Here is a 17,932-nt window from a genome sequence, read left to right on the forward strand (position 1 = left end):
GGGAAAGTTGTGTTTTTTTATTTTTGTTTTTGTTTTTGTTTTTTTGTCAGGAGCAGATTAATTTGAAGGGGTGTGATACTCTTATCAGCCCTATGGCACTTAAAAGACCTCAAGAATGACACTCCAGGGGTCCTTGGAGCCCTGCCAGCCACTAGTAGTGTAATCTGAACTTGCTTTTCTGTAGCTCAATAAATGGGCAGTCATCTGCAGGTCAAAAGGAAAATGTGCCAAATGTGTTCCCATCATGGCACCTTAAACTCAAGCATGTGTATGTACAGTGGATATAGAAAGTCTACACACCCCTGTTAAAATGTCAGGTTTCTGTGATTTGAAAAAAGACAAAGATAAATCCTTTCAGATGACCTATTAAACTGTAAAACTAAATTGAAAAACAAACAAACTATATATATATATATATATATATATATATATATATATATATATATATATATATATATATATATATATATATATATATATATATATATATATATATATATTGCAGTTGTGTTCAGAATTAAGCAATCACATTCAAAATGTTAAATAGGAGTCAGTACACACCTGCCTCTGATTAACCCCAAATGAAGTAACTGTTCTAGTAGTTCTTTCCTGACGTTTTCTTAGTTGCATCCTACAGCAAAAGCCATGGTCTGCAGAGAGCTTCCAGAGCATCAGAGGGATCTCCTTGTTAAAAGGTATCAGTCAGGAGAAGGGTACAAAAGAATTTCCAAGGCATTAGATATACTATGCAACACAGTGAAGACAGTAATCATCAAGTGGAGAAAATATGGCACAACAGTGACATTACCAAGAAATGGACGTCCCTCCAAAATTGATGAAAAGATGAGGAGAAAACTGGTCAGGGAGGCTGCCAAGAGGCCTACAGCAACATTAAAGGAGCTGCAGAAATATCTGGCAAGTGGCTGTGTGGTACATATGACAACAATCTCCCGTTTCCTTTTATGTCTGGGCTATGGGGTAGAGTAGCAAGACAGAAGCCCTTTCTTATGAAGAAAGAAAAATATGTACCCGGCTAAATTGAGCAAAAAACATTCTGAAGTCTCCCAAAAGCATGTAAGAAAATGTGTTCTCGTCTGATGAAACCAAGGTTGAACTTTTTCATAATTCCAAAAGATATGTTTGGTGCAAAAAACACTGTACATCACCAAAAGAACAAGATACCCACAGTGAAGCATGGTGGTGGCAGCATCATAATTTGGGGCTGTTTTTGTTCAGCTGGAACAGGGGCCTTAAAGGTCAAGGTAGAGGGAATTATAAACAGTAGTGCTGCAACTAACGATTATTTTCATAATCAATTAGTTGGCCGATTTTTATTGTTTTGATCGATTTTTTTAATCGGTTATTAACCCTAAAACAATTGTGGTGTATAATTTTAGTTAATATGTAAAGTTTAAAAAAAAATGGCAATTTATTCTTAAATATCTATATGCAATAGTAAATATAAATAACCAACTATATGGTTAGGGAGCAAAATTTCTAATTCACTCTGAGAATAACTGACAGATTAGATATACTGTATATACTATTAGAGGGTGAATCTGGTAAATATCATCAGATATTATTATAAGAAAAAAAGAAAACTTCTTGGTGAAAGGAATTTTCAGACAGTGTATGGGGTTTTCGTTCAGAAATTACATTCAATTTAAAACTGAATGTTAAGAGCAAGTGAAAATTTCAAACAACATTCTTTCATTCAGCGAATGTACAAAGATTTTTCGCATTAATATTCTCGTCTGAAAATTGATCCGTGTGGCTGGCATCAGGCTCAGTACACACCTATGCAGTTTGCTTTTGATCTGTTTCTGCAGTGTGTTTTGCTGTGCGTTTTGATTTTTGCGTACGTGATTCTGCTGCAATTTGCGCGTTTGCATTTTTTTTTTTTTTTTAGGCCAATTTGTTGTTTTAATTTGATTAAAAATAGTATTAAAAAGTATAAATAATGGTAGTGAGGAAAAAAGTATATTGAACCAAAAAAAGCACAGTTTTACATTGAAAAAAGTCCATGACCCTTTTCAAATACGCAGCAGCTGAAAAAAAGCATAGATGTGAAGGTGTCCCATAGGAAACCATGGTAGATGAGCTGTAGTGTGTTTCTGCAAAAAAACACATACAGTAGGTGAACCCGATTTTGTGTCAATCTCGCTCTCTTTCTCGGCGAGATTGAGCACCTACGAGCCCCATCGCGGGAGCCAGCGCCGAGCTGGCTTGCCGCGATGGAGACAGAGCCGTCATAGAAGCGACGGGAGATCCGACTTGGATTCCCGCCAATTCTACACGTGTGCGGCGTTTGTTATGAATCCTGAGGGGGAAGTCCCCGCCGGATTTTAAATAAAAATCCGGCATGGGTCCCCCCCTCAGGAGCATACCGGGCCCTTAGGTCTGTTATGGGTTGTAAGGAGAGCCCCCCTACGCCGAAAAAAACGGCGTAGGGGGTCCCCCTACAATCCATACCAGACCCGTATCCAAAGCACACTACCCGGCCAGCCAGGAAGGGAGTGGGGACGAGCGAGCGCCCCCCCCCCCTCCTGAGCCGTACCAGGCTGCATGCCCTCAACATGGGGGGGTTGGGTGCTCTGGGGCAGGGGGGCGCACTGCGGCCCCCCCACCTCAGAGCACCCTGTCCCCATGTTGATGAGGACAGGGCCCCTTCCCGACAACCCTGGCCGTTGGTTGTCGGGGTATGCGGGCGGGAGGCTTATCGGAATCTGGGAGCCCCCTTTAATAAGGGGGCCCCCAGATACCGGCCCCCCACCCTAAGTGAATGAGTATGGGGTAAAAACACAAATAAACCACACAGGGTATTAAAATATTTTATTTTTCTGCTCCGGAGGCCTCCCCTGTCTTCTTTATTAGCTCTTTTACCAGGGGAGGCTTCTTCTTTGACGTCTTCGGGTGGGTGGGGGCCGCCGTCTGGTTCTCTTCCACCGCCGGGGGGGGGTCGCTTTTAAAAAAGCCCCCACCCCCCGGCGGGTTTCCTCCGGCGTCTTCGGCGGGGCTCTTCTTCTTCCGCTATCCCGACGGGTCTTCTCAACTCTCCGGGGGTCTCCTTCTGTCTTCGCCGCTCTCCGCTCTTGACTCGTCGCACCCCGGTTCTTCGTCTCGCTGTCCGGTGTCTTCTTCCGTGCTTTACGTCTTCTCCTTCCGTGCTGTGATGAGTTCTTCTTCCGCGCTGTGACGTCATGTTCTTCACTTCTCTCCTTCTCCCGGTGTTGACACGTCGCCGGCTCCTCTCTGCAATGACGGGTGCGCGGGTGCATCGGACCTATATAGGCCTCACAGTCCCATCATGCTCTGTACCTACCCATGTGATACCTACCACGTGGGTAGGTATCACATGGGTAGGTACAGAGCATGATGGGACTGTGAGGCCTATATAGGTCCGATGCAAGGCGCGCATCCGTCATTTCAGCGAGGAGGACCGGCGAGTCAACATCGGGAGAAGAAGAGAAGTGAAGAACATGACGTCACAGCACGGAAGAAGAACTCATCACAGCACGGAAGGAGAAGACGTACAGCACGGAAGAAGACACCGGACAGCGAGACGAAGAACCGGGGTGCGCCGAGTCAAGAGCGGAGAGCGGCGAAGACAGGAGAACCCCGGAGAGTTGAGAAGACCCGTCGGGATAGCGGAAGAAGAAGAGCCCCGCCGAAGACGCCGGAGGAAACCCGCCGGGGGGTGGGGGCTTTTTTAAAAGCGACCCCCCCCGGCGGTGGAAGAGAACCAGACGGCGGCCCCCACCCACCCGAAGACGTCAAAGAAGAAGCCTCCCCTGGTAAAAGAGCTAATAAAGAAGACAGGGGAGGCCTCCGGAGCAGAAAAATAAAATATTTTAATACCCTGTGTGGTTTATTTGTGTTTTTACCACTTTTCTTGCAGGTGAATGGGTAGGGGTACGATGTACCCCATACTCATTCACTTAGGGTGGGGGGCCGGTATCTGGGGGCCCCCTTATTAAAGGGGGCTCCCAGATTCCGATAAGCCTCCCGCCCGCATACCCCGACAACCAACGGCCAGGGTTGTCGGGAAGGGGCCCTGTCCTCATCAACATGGGGACAGGGTGCTCTGAGGTGGGGGGGCCGCAGTGCGCCCCCCTGCCCCAGAGCACCCAACCCCCCCATGTTGAGGGCATGCAGCCTGGTACGGCTCAGGAGAGAGGGGGGGGGGGGGGCGCTCGCTCGTCCCCACTCCCTTCCTGGCTGGCCGGGTAGCGTGCTTTGGATACGGGTCTGGTATGGATTGTAGGGGGACCCCCTACGCCGTTTTTTTCGGCGTAGGGGGGCTCTCCTTACAACCCATAACAGACCTAAGGGCCCGGTATGCTCCTGAGGGGGGGACCCATGCCGGATTTTTATTTAAAATCCGGCGGGGACTTCCCCCTCAGGATTCATAACAAACGCCGCACACGTGTAGAATTGGCGGGAATCCAAGTCGGATCTCCCGTCGCTTCTATGACGCGCTTGCTGGGATGTGCTGTCACTATTCCAGTGAGTGCGAGGTGTCGGGGAGATCTCGGCACCCTGTCGCCGAGTATCAGCGCGACGCTGTCGTGCTAAAAGCACAATATCACAAACACCTACTGTAGGTGTAAACCAGGCCTAAGGCATTAAGTAACGTAATGGAGTTAAAAAAACAAAAATTGGCCCTTTATAGTACAAAAAGAGCAAATAATCGCTACTGTAAAGGGTTAATTTTTTACTGTGGAACAATGAATGTAATATTTACAGTAGCGATTATTTGCTCTTTTTGTACTATAAAGGGCCAATTTAAAAAAAAAATAACCCTGTTATGTTACTGGCCAATTAATCGATTACGAAAATAGTTTAATCGATTAGTTGTCAGGTTAAATCGATTAGTTGTTTCGGCCCTAATGAACAGTTCCAAATACCAGTCGACATTGGCACAAAACCTTCAGGCTTCTGCTAGAAATCTGAACATTAAAGAGGAACTTTATCTTTCAGCATAACAAAGACTCAAAGCATACATCCAAATCAACAAAGGAATGGCTTCACCAGAAGAAGATTAAAGTTTTGGAATGGCCCAGCCAGAGCCCAGACCTGAATCCGATTGACAATCAGTTGGGTGATCAGAAGAGGGTTGTTCACAGGAGATGCCCTCACAATCTGACCGATTTGGGGTGATTTTGCAAAGAGTGAGCAAATATTGCCAAGTGAAGATGTGCCATGCTGATAGACTCCTACCCAAAAAGACCCAAGAGTGCTGTAATAAAATCAAAAGGTGCTTCAACAAAGTGTTAGTTTAAGGGTGTGCACACTTACACAACCATATTATTTTAGTTTTACTTCCCTTCACCTAAAAGATCTCAGTTTGTTGTTCAACTGACTTGTAGTTTATAGGTCACATTAAAGGTAGAAAAAGTTTTTTTTACGTCACAGAAATCTGACATTTTAACATTTAATTTTTTTATATCCAGCGTGTGTGTGTGTATGTATGCAAGGATGAACTCTGGCGTGTTCACAAAGCCCACGTGCAGCCGCGCATCAGGACAATGTCTCACTGCCTGTGATTAGCCCAGCGCTGACTTCCTGGCGGGCCCTGCATGTGGGCTTTGCAAATACGCCGAAGCTCATCCTTATGTGTGTGTGTAATAATATATAAAAAATGTACACCCACATAAAAAAAATTAAAAATGAATACAGAAATGGACATATACAATATAGTATGCACTCAGTACTTGGCCGGACTCCTTTTTTTTTTTTTTTTTTTTTATATATATATATATATAATCTTTATTTTGAAAGATTTTTTCTTTACACAACAACAAATAGGACAGGAGACATACATTACTGTCCAACCGTGTATCCAGGCAGTCTACAATACAACTGGCCCGATTGGCCATCCAACAGATAGGATAAAAGGGACGGAGGCGTCAATTGCTTGATTCGAGGCACATATGAGTCCTAACATAATCGAAGGTGTCTCCACCTGCTCTGTTAGGTACAAGGGGTAGTGACTGGGTGGATGACACCAAGTCAGACAGGCAAATTTAAAAACAAGAAAAAGTAGGGGAAAAAAAAGAGGACAAAACAGGAAGGGTGTACTCATGTTAATTACGTAAACATACCTGCAATATATTGGTCAAATGTACTCATCGGATCAAAGAAAAAAGCTAATAAGAACACAATTACTTCACTCCTCCTGTCGGGGATTGGGAAGAAGGGTGTGAGTCTGCAGCAGTCCTATCAACATAATGAGTCCACGTGGCCCAAACACCATACCATTTGTCATACTCGTCTTTACACTTTGCCATCCACTCCTCTGCGGCCTTAATGTTATTCACCAACCGGACCCAGTCCGAATGGGAGGGAACTTGGCTAGTCTTCCAAAAAACGGTAATTAATCTCCTAGCTGAATTTAAAAGGTGAGGCAACACCGATTTTCGATTAGAGGCCAAGGGGAATGGTGGAACGTGCAGGAGAAAGCCCATTTGGGTTCTAACATCCTGCCAAAAAGGGCGCAACTTGGGACACTCCCACCATATATGAAGGAAGGAACCTCTATGGCCACATTCCCGCCAACAGGCATCTGAGGACATCGGGTAGATTTGTTTAAGTTTAGTAGGGACCCTGTAACACCTAGTTAACACTTTAAACTCATTTTCCTGCATTTTCGTATCAACAGAGCTGGAATGAGTAAGGCGGAATAATTGGTCAAGTTGAGTATCGGTGAATTTGTGCTGCAGGTCTCTCTCCCATTCCCGGATATAGGTGGGCCTCCCAAGGGAAACCCTGTCACTGAAGTAATTCATAGAGGACAGATATAGAATGCGGGATGGGGCTGGAGGACATGCATGGCTTCTCAAAAGGGGTGGCGGACGTAAGAGACCGTATGGCGCGTGGTAAACCTTGCGCAAAATTTTGAAGCTGCCCATACCTCCAGCTATCCATCAGGAATCCTCCATACTGGGCCCTAAGCTCCTCTAATGGGAGCAGTCCCTGATCCTGAAAGAATCTGCCACATCGTAGCTCACCATCTGCCGTCCAGGAACGGAAGAAAGACGGGTGTTCCCCTGGCAAGAACCAGGGGAAGCCCCCAGGGGTGCCAGAGGGGAGAAAGGGGAGCAAGATGTCCTGACTTATTCATGGTATCCAACAATTTTAAGGCGTGAGTGGTCGTCTGGGAGACATGAATCGTCAGACCCCTCTGTGCCTGGGGAAGCCAAGGAGCATGGGACAAATTACGGCCAGCCATAGATTTTTCGAAAGGGACCCAGGCCTTAGTGGATACCCCATGGTGCCAATCCAATATCCGTTGAAGGGCGATAGCCTCATAATACCTGCATATATCAGGGACACCCAAACCTCCCAACCGCTTGGGTCTCTGTAGGGTACGGAGGGCCAGACGACGGCCCCGGCCCTGCCAGATATATTTAAAAAAAAAAAAAAACTGCTGAGGCTCAAAAAAAAAACCTAGGTAAGGAAATAGGCACCATTTGGAGAAAAAACAAAATGCGAGGTAGCACGTTCATCTTTAACACACTGACTCAGCCCATCTACGAAAAAGCCTCTCTATCCCACCGATGAAGATCTGACTTAATAGTGGAGAGTAACTGGGTGTAATTACTGCTATACAGTTGGGAATAGAGAGGGGTAAGATAACCCCCCCAGGTATTTCATGTGAGTGCTGCACTACGTGAAGGAGAAGGAAGATTGCAACCGTGTACGCAGGTTTGGGGGAACATTTAATGATAAAATCTCAGACTTGTAGAAATTAATTTTGAAATCAGAGAGGGAGCTGAAAGTCTGCAATTCGGTCATAATATTGGGGAGGGAGATCAGAGGGTCCGCTACATAAGAGGATGTCATCCGCGTATGCGGAGAGTTTATGTTCATGTGAGCCGACACAAAAGCCCTTAATGTTAGGGTTAGAGCGAATCCTATTAAGCAGGGGCTCCAGGGTAAGGGCAAAAATGAGAGGGGACAACGGGCAGCCCGGTCTGGTCCCATTCCCAATAGGGAATGTGTCAGAAAGCACTCCATTGACCTTAACTTGGGACTGCTATACAAAGAGAAAACCCATGAGAGCATTTTAGGGCCAAGCCCCAGTCTAGACATCACCGCACGGAGGTACGTCCAATCCACCCTGTCAAATGCCTTTTCGGCATCAGTGGAGAGTAGAAGACAGAGTGGATGGTCAGCCTGCGTCTGTACCCAGTGAATCAACTGAATGGCCCGGTTGGAGTTGTCGCTCGCCTCCTGTCCGGCAATAAACCCTGTTTGGTCAGGATGGATGAGAGAAGGAAGAATGGGTTGCAGGCGATACGCTAGGATTTTCGCAAAAATTTTGATGTTGGTGTTCAATAGCGATATTGACCTGTAACTACTAGGGACCGCGTGATCCTTTCCCTCCTTGGGGAGCACTGATATATGGGCCAGCAGGCCCTCCTTGGGCATAGGAGCGCCAGATCCCAGAAGACCAGGATCAGGGCTACTCTGACGAGCTGCACAGTGGAGGCAAGTATGACATGTTTGTTATTTACAAAAAAAACTGGATCCTTTAGTGTCCCTTTTTAAAAAGGAACTTCCACTTATCCGTTTCCTCCTCCCCCCTCCGGTGCCACATTTGGCACCTTTCAGGGGGGAATAGGTACCTTTGTTTGACAGGTACCCGTTTCCCCACTTCCGGAGACTGGGCTGTGGCCTGGTCTCCCGGAAGTTTGGCCCCTTCCTCCGCCCTGGACGAATTTGCGCAGTAGGGAACGAACTGTGAAGCCGAAAGGCTTCACTGCCGGGTTCCCTTGCCAGGAAATGGCGGTGGCTGCACCCGACAGCCAATCTGAAGATCGACTAGGGTGCCGACATCACAGGCTCCCTGGACAGGTAAGTGTCCATATATCAAGTCAGCAGCTGCAGTTCTTGTATTACGTGGTGGTGGAGGGGCACTTGACCTTCTCTTTTACGATACAACACCATCCTTAAAGCAAACTTTTGCTTTTTCCATGATCAACAAAGTGGTTTACGTTGATGTATTCCTCCCCAGCAGCACATACTCTCCTTTTCTTCAATCTCCTCACTGCACTTTCAGCCACTGGCTATAAAATAAGGACTCTGTATATCTGAGTATGGAGGAGCTTGTGATGACGCTGGCACTTGGTGATTGGCCCATGGCTGTCATATGCAATGGGCCCACCCCTGTAATTTGTAGTGTTGGCAGGAGGAACCACCAAGCGCAGCAGGGGACACAGATTTGCATTCCAAGAAGTGTAAGTTTAGAAGAAACTGCAGGTGGCAATTCCTCTTCATTATAGCGGTGTTCAATGGCACAGGCAGCTGGAGGACTATTTACTATATTCCTTACAGGTACATGCGTTGGTTAACTTTTAATTTCTGCGACAGGTAAACCTTTTGCCCAGATTGTTTAAAATGACTAGTTTGCGTATTTAGAAATTTATAATGCTGAGCCTTATTTATCAAAGTCTGGCCTCCAACAGCCAGATTCTTATTTTCATTCATAAGATCTACGTGCTGCAAGGACAGTTTTTATTTGCATAAATGAATAAGTAAAGGTAACAATCTTTTATAAACTGTAGAATCTAGATTGTTCTATTACAGCAAACATTTGAAACAGCATTTATTCAAAATTGTTCATTTCCGTTAATACTTTTCTTGCAGGCATCGAGTCTAGACCACATGCCTAGTGCCTCATTACCTAGTATGGTCAGTACTCTGGGTTTTTGTATATTTTTTTTAAAGCATGGTGTTTTTTTTTACTCTAACCATAAACCAGTGTGTGTTTTATGCCTCACCTTTTTATTTGAGGCTGTTTGGAATAACTGCAAAATAATGGCATGGTTTATTAAGAATATTAACACAACTTTGTTACATGGATGCTTTTAAGATGGTTTTATATAAAATTCAGCCTTTCTCCGCTAGGGTTCCTCCAGAGGTTTACAGGGGTCCCTTGAGAGCAATTTCTGCATCTCTAATCACTGACACCAAGTATTTTTTTTTTTTTCTCTCTCTATCGACACTGAGCAAAATTATAAACGCATCACTTTTGTGTTTGCCCTTATTTATCAGCTGAACTGAAAGATCTATGACTTGTTCTATGTACACAAAAGGCCTAGTTCTCAATCTTTTTCACAAGTCTGTCTAAATCTGTGTTAGTGAGCGCTTCTCCTTTCCACAGATAATCCATCCACCTCACAGGTGTGGCATATTATCCAGTTCCCGACCTGCTCCTGTACATATACGTCTGCAGAATGGCACGGCTGCGCAAAGTAACATATCGGTGTCATGTCACAGTAAGCACCACCCCCACACATCCCTAGGACACACTTAACCCATTCCTAGTCCCCTAGTGGTTAACCCCTTTTATTGCCAGTCACATTTACACAGTAATCTGTGCATTTTTATAGCACTGAGCGCTGTATAAATGTGAATGGTCCCAAAAATCGCTGATCGCCGCCATTACTAGTAAAACAAAAATTATTAATAAAAATGCCATCAATCTATCCCCTATTTTGTAGACTTTTGTGAAAACCAATCAATAAAGGCTTATTGCGATATTTTTTTTTTTTTTCTAAAACGAAGAATACTTATCAGCCTAAACTGAGGGGAAAAAAAGTTTTTTATATATATATATATATATATATTATTTTTTTTTTTTTTTTTTTTGGGGGGGGATATTTTATAACAAAAAGTATTGCTTTTTTTCAAAATTGTCGCTCTATTTTTGTTTATAGAGCAAAAACCGCAGAGGTGATCAAATACCACCAAAATAAATCTCTATTTGTGGGGGAAAAAAAGGATGTCCATTTTTTTTGGAGCCACGTTGCATGACCGCGCAATTGTCAGTTAAAGTGACGCAGTGCAGCCAAATCCTCCGAGGCTGAAGTGGTTAAGATGCTGATTAGACAGCATGATTATTGCACAGGTGTGCCTTAGGCTGGCCACAATAAAAGGCCACTCTAAAATATGCAGTTTTATCGCACAGCACAATGCCACAGATGTCGCAAGTTTTGAGAAAGCGTGCAATTTGCAAGCTTGCTTTTGAATTGAATGTTCATTTCTCTACCATAAGCCGTCTCCAAAGGCATTTCAGGGAATTTGGCAGTACATCCAACTGGCCTCACAACCGCAGACCACATGTAACCACACCAGCCCAGGACGTCCACATCCAGCATCTTCACCTCAAAGATCATCTAAGACCAGCTACCGGGACAGCTGCTTCAACAATCGGTTTGCATAACCAAAGATTTTCTAAACAAACTGTTGGAAACCGTCTCGGGGAAGCTCATCTGCATGCTTGTCGTCCTCATCGGGGTCTCGATCTGACTGCAGTTTGTCATTGTACCCGACCTGAGTGGGCAAATGCTTACATTCGTCTGGCAATTTGGAGAGGTGTTCTCTTCACGGATGAATACCGGTTTTCACTGTACATGGCAGATGGCAGACTGATGGGTCGGTTTGCTGATGTCACCGTTGTGAATCATGTGGCCCATGGTGGCAGTGGGGTTATGGTATGGGCAGGCGTATGGCCAGCCTAAGGCTGGGTTCACACTACTACACTACTTTCATCCTACTTTGCTCTGCTACATTGGTCCTACATTTACCCTACATTGGTCCTACATCCATCCTACTTTTATGAACAGGATACTACTTTGGTCCGACTTCAATGATATTCAATGGGCCTGAAGTAGGATCAATGTAGGACCAAAAGTAGTACAGGGAGCATTTTCAAAGTCGGACCGACTTGTGTAGGACGCTACAAGACACTCTCATAGGGAAACATTGAACACAGAGCAAAGTAGGATGAAAGTAGTGTAGTAGTGTGAACCCAGCCTAAGGCACAACCGTGCAATAATCCTGCTGTCTAATCAGCATCTTGATATGCCACACCTGTGAGGTAGATGGATTATCTCGGCAAAGGAGAAGTGTTCTTTAACACAGATTTAGACTGATTTGTGAACAATATTTGAGAGAAATAGGCCTTTTGTGTACATAGAAAAAGTTGTAGATCTTTACATTCAGCTCATAAAAAATAGGGGCAAACACAAAAGTGTTGTGTTTTTATTATTTTGCTTGGTGTATGAAGAATGCATTCTTGCCACTGACGATCAATGTAAAGTGGGGTACACACTATGAGGGAAAATTAGAAGAAACAGAACAAACAATTTTTGTTTTAATGTGTACCGTTTTCGTACAAGAGAAATCAGATGCGAAAGACCTGTGCATGATCAGAAACAATCTATAGGAAAAAAGCCTTTTGTCGTACATTATTTCCTTCCTTGGTCCCGACGTGCTGTGAAACATCGAGGGGGGAAACTAGACGATCATTCGCCTGATTTTTCTTAGTGTGGCCAGAACATTGTTTCAAGGGTCCCCTCATGTTAGAAGGGTTGGGAAAGGCTTATATAATGTGCTTTTTGGGTGGTTCATGTATTATGAATGTGCATGATGTAGTAGAAGAAACCCAGATGTAAAATGTAAGGTAAATAAAAAAAATCAAGTTAGTTTTTACACCTGTGTCCACTTTCTTGGGGTACTGTTGGTGGTGCAGTCAGTTTTATTCTGCCAGTATACAAGAGGACCATCCCATTGCAGTGATTTAACAGTTAAAAGTTTCCCTTCAGGTCATATTAAGATTGCATTTATATTTTGTAAAAAGTATAAATATACTCTTATGGTGAAGTTATATAACCTAATGCTTACACTATATCTCACTGGGAGAAGGGTAAGTTAATATTTAAAAGGATTGCTACAATAGGGTATTGATGCTTATTTTTATAAGTTTGCCATCCTTCTTGGTGTCCCTCTACCCTCTCTAATCTAATCCATTAATTAGCTGAGTGGTCAATCAGACACTAAAGCTGGCCATACACCTATAGATTATCTGCAGATTTTCTATGGTTAGATGGAAAAAGTGCAACAGATTTCTCCATGTATGCTAAACTGTGTGGATGGAGTAATCTCCCACTTTTTCTATCTGACCATAGAGAATCTGCAGATAACCTATAAGTGTATCTTAGTATCTTTTCTTTTCATGTGTGCAATTCAAGGTATCTCCCCATTGCTGTCCGTGAGGCAGTTTTGGGACCATATGTTTTTTTTGTCTCCATTCACAATTCCTAAGCATACATTCCAGCCATTCCGTTGCTAATTATTCTGGGATCTGTGTTTTGTAGACTAGCGGTCTGATTTTGCTTGTGCCAAGATGCACTGAGCAGAGCTCCACACAAAAGGAAGCTCTGCTTGTCTGCCTCCTACCCCGGGTACCTTGTCACCCCAGCGAAACTCAGTCAGATGTTCACTCCTCTCTCCTTCCCCTGCAGCTGGCGTGTTCAGAGCACAGTGCATTTTGCGCATTTGCAGTAAGGAACCGGCTGTGAAGCCGCAAGGCTTCACTGTCAGGTTCCCTTAGTGGAGATGTAGTGGTGGCAGCACCTGATAGCTGGTTGAAAAATTGGCTCAGGTGAGGACACCACTGGATTCCTGAGCAGGTAAGGGTCCTAATAAAGTCAGCAGCTACAGTATTAACCCCTTAAGAAGATACGACACCCCCTGTATCGAGACGTGTAGGGGAGGGGACAGGACGACAGGACAGTCGGTGTGAGGCTAAAGAGGACCTTACCATATCCCGATCTCTGTACATCATTATGGGCATGTTTTAGAGTGGTGCACTTCCGCACCCACGTTGTGTGAGTACCCCGGAAAGGGATTTATTTTTCTAATAAACATTTAAAAACGTTACTTGCACTATCCAAGTTTTTTTTTCTATCTTGTATGATTTGGAACATATACTAAGGAGACCTGGATCCCAGGATTGCCCAATAGAACCCAGGTGTGGTTCATAAGCGTGCACAGACCAAGCTTAGCTGCGAGGTCGCACGCTCTAAGGTAAGCGTCCATTACCTTGGCTTTCACATTGAGAATGCTGGGGCAGGATTATTTCAGGCGTTATTTATGTGCTATTTTTAGCGCTAAAACGCCTGAAATACACCTCAGTGTGAAAGGGGGCCTTACTGGACACTCACCAGTTGTTGTTGTTGTTTTTTGTAGTGGTGTGTGCACTACTAAGTTTCTCAGTGCTGCGTTTTTGTTTATTCAGCCACAGTATTTGTAGCTGCTGACTTAATTTTTCTCTGAAGGAGCCTGGACCTCCTCTAAGTTGAACACAGACCTCAGAAGAACATTAACGTGCAGGCACAGTAGAGAAGAATAGGTCTGGTGTTTATTCTACCGAGCTGGGAAGAAAGCGGCACATTTCTGGTGCTGATTTTTCTCTAAAGAAGTAAGACTCTGATCCTTCCTCTGATGTCTGTACATCTGTGATGTTAACAGATTCATAAACACATTATTGTCACCTGATCCAGCCAAAATCTGTAGGCCTGGGTAATTAATTATCTTAATATAGGAAACAATTGTGCTAAAGTTAGTCTTTAAATTGGCCCTGGTGTTCTTTGCATTCTAGACCTGGGAGTGAGTAAGTCTGACAACTACGACGCGGGCAGCTGTCAAATTTTACCACACAACTTAATAAGTATATGTATTAACACTGAAAACTATAAAGGGGATACATTTTTGTATTGTTTGAGTATAACCTGTATATAGTCACTAGATGATACATATCCATAAAAGCACAAAATAATAAAATGATTGTGAATACCTAAACTGTCACGTGTATGATTGAATAAACCTTTAAATATGCATGCTTATCAAACTACAAATGGACTTCTGAGGTGACAGCAAGAGTACTTCTGAGTAGCTGTCCCCATTTGCATGATCATGTTGTGTAAAAGCCTTGTAAGTCAGCCTACTCGACGGTTACAATTGATAGCCTGTTGATGCTGAGAACGCTTTTGTGTAAAACGTAGATGTGTATACTGTGTAGAAGACCACTAAGTACCCATACATGCATAGTTGTACTCCAGTTAGATATTAAAAAACCTTGAAATCTGTAATGCAACCTGAGAGATCTCAGTCACTATGTTAATTAAGGAAAATTCTCACAGCCTATTTTTTCATTGGGGTCTGGTTTCCTTTCAGTATGCCTCCTCATGCTTCAGTTATATATGTCCAACCTGCCAGCAGTCGAGGATGACAGTCCTTTCATATATTAAAACATATTCAGTAACTTGAGCAGCAAGGTCTGCATGCTATCTTAGATCTGTTATCACCACTTGTATATATGGAATATGACCCAATTAAATTAAGAGGATTATAAAAGACCTACACATTATTTAAATGCAGGATAACCTTATTCAGACCAGTTTTTTTTTTTTTTTTTTTTTTTTTTTATACAAAGCCCTAGCTCTAGGTAATAGATGTGCCTAACTTTTTTTCAGTTGTTGTAAAACGGGGCTTGACAAATTTGCTTGGAATCTAGGAGCCAGCTAAAAAAGTTAGGAGCCAGGAACGCACCCCGTCCTGCTGAGCTTGTGTGCAGAAGCGAACACATACGTGAGTAGCGCCCGCATATGAAAGCGGTGTTCAAACCACACATGTGAGGTATCGGCGCGATTGGTAGAGCGAGAGGAATAATTCTAGCCCTAGACCTCCTCTGTAACTCAAAACATGCAACCTGTTGAATTTTTTTTAAACGTCGCCTATGGAGATTTTAAAGGGTAAAAGTTGGTTGCCATTCCACGAGCAGATGCAATTTTGAAGCGTGACATGTTGGGTATCAATTTACTCTGCGTAACATTATCTTTCACAATATAAAATAAATTGGGCTAACTTTACTGTTGTCTTTTTTTATTTTATTTAAAAAGGTATATTTTTTCACAAAAAAGTGCGCAAATACGGTGTGACAAAAAGTATTGCAATGACCACCATTTTATTCTCTAGGGTGTTAGAATAAAAAATATTTATAATGTTTGGTGGTTCTAACTTCTAAGTAAAGGTAAGGAGATGGAAACAGGCAGGGAAGCTCCATTAACATTGCTGGTTGTCTTGTCATACCAACGGCCTCCACAAGAGACAAGAGATTCCAGAATGAACCATAGGACTGCAGAAGGCCGCAAAGCCGCAGCCTCAATTACCGGCCGGCGCGGCCCGACTCGATCGCGAGGGGGGTTGCGCATGGGGACAGGGTACCTTAGCTGTGCCGCGCCAGGTCGCTAATTCTAGTCACAATTGCGACCTGGCCCTCGGGGTTTGTCGAGCCCTGTTGTAAAAGCATGGGTGTTGACTTCTGTTTTGGAGCTATTGGCTAATGAATACAACATTAGCTAGTCCATGACGGACTACAGCCCCGTACACACGATCGGGCTTTAGCCCGACCAAACTCACATCGGAATTCCAACGGAATTCTATTGGAGGAAAAGAGAAAATGTTCTCTATGTAATCTCTGATGGAATTCGTCGGAATTTCCGATGGAATTTCTCCGATGGGGCATACACACTGACTTTTTCCATCGGAAATTCCGATCGTGTGTACGAGGCCTACCTGAATTCTTTTGTAAACTGCTTTAGTTATATTAAAGTATATGTAAACCTTAAAGTGGAACTTCTCTCTCAATTAACATGGACTATTTCTAATCCGTATGCTGCTAGCATTAGTAAATTGATAGGAAATCTATCATCATATTTACTTATGTTAAACTGGTTTCCAGACTTAGGCAAATTATGTCATACATCCCAGGAGTCTTCAGGAGGGGAGGGAGGGTTCTTGGCTCAGCCCATGCCTGAGCTAAGGGCAGAGGTATCCCAGTAATTAAATGCTACATGAATCATCTGCCCAGATGGCCACTGCCAGAAATGCCAGGGGGTGTTTTTTGAAAATGATTTATCAACAAAATAAAGCATGGAGACATGGATGGAGGAGTTTGCTTTGAATATTAAAAATGAATGCTTTAGCATTTTTGATTTGTGGTGTTCAGATGCATTGTAGTTCTACTTTAATAATCTTTTCCTATGTACTTCTTTTAAAGTGGAACTTTAGTCAGAAAATTAAGTCCTGATAGGTCACTTCAGGCTTTTCCTTTTTTAATGTAAAACATAAAAAAAAATAAGTGCCTATACTGAAAAAAAAAAAATGTGTGGGACTTAAATGAGGATATGTGGGGCCGTTCAGTCCCCTCCTCCATCCTGATTTAACCACTTTCCGCCCGCCAATGACAGATTGACGTCGGCAAAGTGGTTGTAGAATCCTGACTGGACGTCATATGACGTCCTCAGGATTCTGAGCCGCTGCACGCCCCCGGGGGTGCGCATCGCGGCGATCGTTGTTGCGGGGTATCAGTCTGACACCCCGCAACACCGATCTCGGTAAAGAGTCTCTCACGGAGACTCTTTACCACGTGATCAGCCGTGTCCAACCACGGCTGATCACGATGAAAACAGGAAGAGCCGTCGATGGCTCTTCCTCACTCGCGTCTGACAGATCGAAGGCTCTCCTTACCGGGGGGGGATGCCCACCAGGGAAGGGCAAAACCAAAAAAAATGGGAAAAAAAAGTCCAAAAAAATTACAAAAAAGTCTGAAACAAAAAAAAAAAAAGTCTGGGGGGAAAAAAAAAAGATAAAAAAAAAAAAAGATGCCAATCAGTGCCCACAAATGGGCACTGACTGGCAACAAGTAAATCAGTGCCGCCCCACAGTCTCCATCAGTGCCGCCCCACAGTGTCCATCAGTGCCACCCCACAGTGCCCATCTGTGCCGCCCATGAGTGGCCATCAGTGCCGCCCATGAGTGGCCATCAGTGCCGCCCATGAGTGGCCATCAGTGCCGCCCATGAGTGCCCATCAGTGCCGCCTATGTGTGCCCATCAGTGCCGCATACCAGCGCCGCCAATCAGTGCCACCTATTCTGTGCCCATCAGTACTACCTCGTCGATGTCCATCAGTGCCATCTCATCTGTGCCCATCAGTGCCACCATATCAGTGCCCGTAATTGAAAGAGAAAACTTACTTATTTACAAAAAAAAATACAGAAAAAAAAAAAAAACGTAATT

General features: G+C 44.0%; 1 protein-coding gene across 2 annotated transcripts in view; it reads left to right on the forward strand.

Moving 5' to 3' along the window:
* The window catches only part of MLF1 (myeloid leukemia factor 1), a 138,697-nt gene that overhangs the window by 51,329 nt on the left and 69,436 nt on the right, over positions 1–17,932 (forward strand). Inside the window, exon 3 of one of the 2 annotated variants that reach the window (XM_040349255.1) lies at positions 9,652–9,696. The exons of the other annotated variant lie outside the window; for it this stretch is intronic. Coding sequence (XP_040205189.1) covers positions 9,652–9,696 — 45 coding nt within the window. The remainder of the gene's footprint in view (positions 1–9,651; positions 9,697–17,932) is intronic. 2 annotated transcript variants of the gene reach the window in all.

The sequence above is a fragment of the Rana temporaria genome, chromosome 4 (genome assembly GCF_905171775.1).
Source record: "Rana temporaria chromosome 4, aRanTem1.1, whole genome shotgun sequence".
NCBI lineage: Eukaryota > Metazoa > Chordata > Amphibia > Anura > Ranidae > Rana > Rana temporaria.